Below are 7537 nucleotides of genomic sequence, written 5' to 3' on the forward strand. Positions count from 1 at the left end.
CCAAACATTTTCTTACTCAGAACAGATAAAATGATACCACTTCTTGTTAGCCATTTGGCTAAAATTAATATTCGTTAAAACTCTCAATAATTCTCATCCAATCCATGTATAATTCCCAGAATTTTTCACAAAAATGCACACGCACAAACCCCCACACATGCATTAAATTATTTTCAGACAAGGTTACTTGCTCACTGACTGTGATCCTTATATACCATATGTATAATCAAGTTATATTTTGTTTCAATTCATCAGTGTAAGTGCTTACATGCTTATAAGCTATTCATTCTTTGATTTTTACCAACTCACAGTATTTGAACATGGTGGTTGGTTGGATGTATGCATGTTCAGTTCAATTTAACAAACAGTTAATAAACATTCTTGGTGACACATACTACAATACTTTTTAAATAAAAATGGCATAGATACTTAATTGTTAGTATCAATGAATTAATTGGCAATGTTTTATGGGTCATTACAACATACTGGTGAGTTATAATTATATACTCGAGAATTTCTGGTACACATCGGTAACTTACAGCAAACAGGGCCAAGTTTATAGTCTGCAAAGGAGAAAATTTCACTCGGGGACCAAAGATGCAGTTTTAGTTACTCAGAGTTTTGGGTAGCAGAGAGTTTATTAAAGTGAAAAGATAGAGAAAGTTTCCATCAAAAGACACTGGAAGCAGGTAGGAGAGTGTCCACCTCACTAGTGTAAGCAGGGCATTGTATAATTTTCAACTGACTGCTGAGAATAGATAAAAAGAATGCCTCAAGGCTGTGAAAGCTTTGCCAGGCCTATTCTCCCACAACATACAACTTGAGATAATATAGGTATAAGATTAGTCAAGGAGAAAGGGCTCTGAGTTCCACGTCTCCAAGTGAGAAAGCAGTGATATGGGAAAACAGACTCCCAGGCAAGATCTGTTACAATAATAGTCATTAATATGAAGCCTAAGCAAAACATTTTTCATAAGATATAATCTGCTTAAAGATAGGCCAGTTCTCAAATAAAATAGATTGTTGCAAAATTAACACAAAGCTTAAGGGAAACATGTCCTACATGACTAAGGCAAAAAAATGTGGAGAAAAGAATGTTTGCTCCTCCATAAGGCAGCCTTGGACTATCTATCTATCTGCCTAAGTGAACTCTCTCAACATGTTGAATTAAACAAAATGATAAAATTATTAAAGAGCTAGAGATATAAATATTTTAAACATCATATGTGTATATGTATTCTAAAGAATATTAATTTATAACAACATGGCTATTATTTGCTTGTCATGTAGAATTTTAGAGGTGGAAGAGACCGCTGAGATTATCTAGTTCAAGTGTCTCAGTTTAGAAATGTGTAAACCAAGGTTCAGAGATATGTATCTAAAATTCACAGCTTTGTCTTTTGAAATAGTTTTTCAAGCAATGTGGATCAAAATAAAGATGTTATATTTATCAGTTACGTGGATTACTGAAGCATAAAAATAAATAAAATTATGGATGACAAATTAAGATTCAGGAATTTCTTGTCAGAATAGACTGATGTATAAAATGCAAGAAGATTGTGTTTAACAAGAATAGATATAAACAAATATGCTTAGGTTAAAAAATTCTTCATTTACAACAATTGGTAAAAACTGGATGCACTGTTTACTATTGAAGCCTTTTTATTATCCTTTTCTGAATACTAAGCAGTAATGTTATGTGACTTTTAAATAGTGAATGTGTTAATTGAAAGCCAGTGGCCAATATGAGGAAAAGAACCACTGGAAATTGTCCTGTATAGGCCATGTTAAATAGTGTACATTCCTTGATCCATTACAGAGGCTTCTATTATACATATCAGGTACCTTTCTCTAGAGGAGTATGAAGAGGCCTATCAAGAAAAATCAAATAGCTTAAGGGTATTTAGATAATTAAAGTAATAATGTACATTAGATCTTGGAAACCTCCATTGTAGAGCTACTATGAGGAATGTCATCAAATGAAGGGGATTTATATGTAAAGAAGCTTTAACATAATCTATTTTATTAAAAAGAAAAGACTGCAGAAGCCTAATGGGGAATTTGTTTGTAGGGAAATGGGTAAAATGAGCCCTGATTAGAAATCAGAAATGCTCAGGTTGTATTTGAGCTCTCAATCATTGGATAGCATATTTAAAAGCTATAACCTCTACCAGGGCTTCCCTCATAGCTCAGTTGGTAAAGAATCTGCCTGCAATGCAGAAGACCCCAGTTCAATTCCTTGTTCAGGAACATCTGTTGGAGAAGAGATAGGCTACCCACCCCAATATTCTTGGGCTTCCCTTGTGGCTAAGCTGATAAAGAATCCGCCTGCAATGCAGGAGACCTGGGTTTGATCCCTGGGTTGAGAAGATATCATGGAGAAGGGAAAGGCTATCCACTCCAGTGTTCTGACCTGGAGAATTCCTGGGGTTCCAGATGTTCAAGCTGGATTTAGAAAAGGCAGAGGAACCAGAGATCAAATTACCAACATCCACTGGATCATAGAAAAAGCAAAAGAATTTCAGAAAAACATCTACTTCTGCTTTATTGACTACACTAAAGCCTTTGACTGTGTGGATCACAACAAATGGTGTAAAATTCTTCAAGAGATGGGAGTACCAGACCTGGTTACCTGCCTCCTGAGCAATCTGTATGCAGGTCCAAAAACAACATTTAGAATTGGACAGACTGACTCCAAATCAGAAAAGGAGTATATCAAGGTTGCATATTGTCACCCTGCTTATTTAACTTATATGCAGTGTACATCATGCGAAATACCAGGCTGGATGAAGCACAAGCTGGGATCAAGATTGCTGCAGGAAATAACCTCGGATATGCAAATAATACCACTTTTATGGTAGAGAGTAAAAAGGAACTAAAGAGCCTCTTGATGAGAGTAAAAGAGGAGATTGAAAAAGTTGGCTTAAAATCAACATTCAAAAAACTAAGATCATGGCATCTGGTCCCATCACTTCATGGCAAATAAATGGGGAAACAGTGTAAACAGTGACAGACTTTATTTTCTAGGTCTCCAAATTCACTGCAGATGGTGACTGGAGCCATGAAATTAAAAGACCCTTGCTCCTTGGAAGAAAAGCAATGACAAACCTAGCCATCATATTAAAAAGCAGAGACATTAATTTGCCAACAAAGGTCCACCTAGTCAAAGCTATGGTTTTTCCAGTAGTCATGTATGGGTGTGAGAGTTAGACTATAAAGAAAGTTGAACATGGAAGAATTGATGCTTTTGAGCTGTACTTTTGGAGAAGACTCTTGAGCGTCCCTTGGGCTGCAAGGAAATCCAACCAGTAAAACCTAAAGGAAATTAACCCTGAACTTTCACTGGAATGACTGATGCTGAACTTGATACAATGGAATATTACTCAGCCATAAAAATGAACACATTAGAGTCAGTCCTAATGAGCTGGATGAACCGCGAGCCTATTATACAGAATGAAGTCAGAAAGGGAAAATCGATTATTGTATTCTAATACCTATATATGGAATCTAGAAAGATGGTACCAATGAACCTCTCTGTAGAGCAGCAGTGGAGACACAGACATTGAGAACAGACTTATGGGCACAGCTAGTGGGGGTGAATGAGAGGGTGGGATATATGCAGAGGGTAACATGGAAACATACCTTGCCATATGTAAGATAGATGGCTAATGGGAATTTGCTGTATGGCTGAGGGAACTCAAAACTGGGCTCCATAACACCCTGGAGGGGTGGGATGGGGCACAAAATGGGAGGCTTGTTCAAGTGGGAGGCGGCCTGGGTAAACTTATGGCTGATTCATGTTGATGTTTGGTAGAAATCGATACAATACTGTAAAGAGATTATCCTGCTGTTGAAAATAAACTTGAAAAATGTAGAAACAAAAAAGATATATTCCCAAATTCTAAGCCTTTATTTTTTTCATTCCCCTCAAACTTCAATACCATTTAAATTTAAAGATGTAAAAGCTAACAAATTAACTGACTTATTTTCAGTTACATACAAAGTATTATCATAATCCAACTCTCACATCCATACAAGACCACCAGAAAAATCATAGCTTTGACTACACAGACCTTTTTTAGCAAAACAATGTCTCTGCTTTTCAAGAATTGATTCTTTTGACCTGTGGTGTTGGATAAGACTCTTGAGAGTCCCTTGGACTACAAGGAGATCAAACCATACAATTCTAAAGGAAATCAGTCCTGAATATTCATTGAAAGCACTGATACTGAAGCTCCAATACTTTGGCCACCTGATGCAAAAAAACTGACTCACTGGAAAAGACCCAGATGCTGGGAAAGATTGAAGGCAGGAGTAGAAAGGGATGATAGAAGATAAGGTGGTTGGATGGCATCACCAACTCAATGGACATGAGTTTGAGCAAGTTCTGAGGGACAGGGAAGCCTGGCGTGCTGCAGTCCATGGGGTCACAAAGAGTCAGACATGACTGAGTAACTGAAAACTTAGGCTTGTCATAGCTTTTTATTTTATTTTTTATTTTTTTCATTTATTTTTATTAGTTGGAGGCTAATTACTTTACAATATTGTAGTTTTTTTTTTTTTCTTTAAGTCTGTGTCTGCAGTCACCATCCTCAGTGATTTTGGAGCATAAGAAAATGAAATGTGACAGTATTTCCTCTTTTTCCCCATCTATTTGCCATGAAGTGATGGGACTGGATGCCATGATCTCAGTTTTCTGAATGTTGAGTTTTAAGCCAGCTTTTTCACTCTCCTCTTTCACCTTCATCAAGAGGCTCTTTAGCTCCTCTTTGCTTTCTGCCATTGAAGTGGTTTCATCTGCATGTCTGTGGTCATTGATATTTCTTGCTAGCAATCTTGACTCCAACTTGTGATTCATCCAGTGCAGCATTTCATATGATGTGCACTGCACATAATTTAAATAATCAGGTTGACAATATATAGCTTTGACATACTCCTTTCTCAATTTTGAACCAGCCCATTGTTCTATGTCCAGTTCTAACTGTTGCTTCTTGACCTGCATGCAGATTTCTTAGGAGCAAAGTAAGGTGGTCTGGTATTCCCATCTCTTTAAGAATTTTTCACAGTTTGTTTTATTCACACAAAGACTTTAGCATAGTCAATGAAGCAGAAATAGATATTTCTACTGTAATCCCCTTGCTTTCTGTGACCCAGTGCATATTGGCAATTTGATCTCTGGTTCTGCCTTTTCTATAATATCTTAATAAACTGTAAATCCTCCAAAAATAAAACATAAAAGACTTCATGTATGCATAAGTATGAGATGAATATAAATTCAATAAGAAATAAATGTACTAAGTGATTTTATACCAAATATTACAAAACTTCAGATAAATGTAAACACTTACTTAAATGTAAAATGCAATATTTCATTGGAATATGAATCATAGAGTGTAATCATTCTTAGATAATAGTGATAAACATACACCACATTCAAAAATAATGGAAAAAATAGAAAACAGAGAAAATATGGAGACTTAAATTAAGAATTACATAGATACTATATAAATATGAACAGAAAATGATAGCATAAAAAGCTAAATGTAATGTATACTGAAATTAGAATTAAGAATGAAATAAGTCATGTGAACACTGTATATTAAAAAATTTACAACATCTATAATCATGGCACATGAAGAATGTGAAGAAATGTATTTATAAGTAAAATCTTAATGAATACAGATGAGTAAACAAATAAAATATTACAAAATCACATGCAAAATATAATGCAGCACTGATAATAAAAGCAAGTGTAAGACATTAGGAGTAATACTGTTGAGATGATATTTTATCCTCAAAATAAGGACTGAAGAGTTTAATATATCTGTATATACTGGTTAAGTAAGTGAAACCAGTTGGTCATTTGTAATAGATGGCAAAAGTTTTTAATAAAAATGTTTTTTTTTTCTTTTTTCTGATTTGAAAGGGAATTTTTAGAAAATTAGTAACTGATACATCTTTGATGTAGTTTATGTATTTAAAAATCAACTTCTAGAGTCATACTTTAATATAGTTTAAAATCAGTCAACAGGGTAATATGTAATGTTGAACACCTAGAGGTAGCCAGCATGAGATAGAATAAGAATACGAAAATTCCTAATTAATATTATTATTTAACAATTTAATAGAAGTTTGGCATAATTCAGTACGTTAAGAAATATAGTTGTGAATTATAAAATGATGGAAAATAAGTTAATTTTATCGTTTTTTGTAATGATGTGATTTTCTAGTAGAGAAACCAAATATATTAAAGCTAAAAGTAGCAGAACCAGCAGGCTAGTGGCTGCAGGGGCATCTCCTCCTACTCCCCGCGTCACTGCTGCCGCCATGCCCGGAGGTCTCCTCCCCGGGGTCGAGGCTCCCAACTTCGAGGCAAATACTACCATCGGCCGCATCCGTTTCCACAACTATCTGGGAGACTCATGGGGCATTCTCTTCTCCCACCCTCCGGACTTTACCCCAGTGTGTACCACGGAGCTCGGCAGAGCAGCAAAGCTGGTGCCAGAATTTACCAAGAGAAATGTTAAGATCATTTTTCTTTCCATAGACAGTGTGGAAGACCATCTTGCATGGAGCAAGGATGTCAACGCTTACAATGGTGAAGAGCCCATGGAAAAGTTACCTTTTCCCATCACTGATGGTAAGAATCGGGACTTTGCCATCCAGTTGGGCATGCTGGACCCAGCAGAGAAAGACGAAAAGGGCATGCCTGTGACTGCTCACGTGGTGTTTATTTTTGGTCCTGATAAGAAACTGAAACTGTCCATCCTCTACCCAGCTACCACTGGCAGGAACTTTGATGAGATTCTTAGAGTAATTCTCTCTCTCCAGCTGACAGCAGAAAAGAGGGTGGCCATCGCGGTTGACTGGAAGAATGGGGACAGCGTGATGGTCCTTCCAACCATCCCTGAAGAGGAAGCCAAAAAACTTTTCCTTAAAGGAGTCTTCATCAAAGAGCTCCCATCTGGCAAGAAATACCTCCGCTACACACCCCAGCCATAGGCTAGCCACAGAGTTGGTTCTGGAGCTGCCCACTTAGCACCATGAACCAGAGGATGCCAGCTGTCCATCATGGTTTTCCCGGAGCAGTCCATTAAAAACATTCTGGTGTGATCACAGCCAAGGTCTTTAGGTTGCTATACTACTGGCTTTTTAAATGAAAACAGCACTAAAAATTCCCTGGGATCCTTTGTGCCTTCAGCAGCTTTCTCCTCTGTGCACTCTCTGCTGACTCTCCTCAAAATTTGAGACTTATCTTGGATCTCTGCAGGGTTTATGACCAAGAGGTGGTATCAGTTTATGGTCGAAAAAGCCTGCTTTGCTCCATCATACTGTGTTGGCCAAAATGTTCATTTGGCTTTTTAAAACGTGAACGAACGTTTCGGCAAAGCCAATAGAATGACTATCAGATTTGGTGTTTTTTTTCTTTTTCTTTTTTTCTGTTCTAATCAAATCCTCTGTTACCCATTTTGGGAAGGAATAGAACTTGGGGTTCAACTTCCTCTGTACGTATCTATGTGTGTAACCTAAGAACTTA

At 36.8% G+C, this 7537-nt stretch overlaps 1 protein-coding gene across 1 annotated transcript; it reads left to right on the plus strand.

Moving 5' to 3' along the window:
• Positions 1 to 6269: 6269 nt before the first annotated feature.
• LOC122422824 (peroxiredoxin-6-like) lies at positions 6270 to 7537 on the plus strand. The gene has a single exon (XM_043439525.1). The coding sequence runs from the start codon at positions 6328 to 6330 to the stop codon at positions 7000 to 7002; it is 675 nt and encodes a 224-aa protein (XP_043295460.1). The 5' UTR covers positions 6270 to 6327; the 3' UTR covers positions 7003 to 7537.

This window comes from Cervus canadensis, chromosome 20, assembly GCF_019320065.1.
Source record: "Cervus canadensis isolate Bull #8, Minnesota chromosome 20, ASM1932006v1, whole genome shotgun sequence".
Taxonomy (NCBI): Eukaryota; Metazoa; Chordata; class Mammalia; order Artiodactyla; family Cervidae; genus Cervus; species Cervus canadensis.

Bases quoted from the DNA above. Each gene is read 5' to 3' on its own strand.
- LOC122422824 (XM_043439525.1), top strand. From the start codon at position 6,328: ATGCCCGGAGGTCTCCTCCCCGGGGTCGAGGCTCCCAACTTCGAGGCA.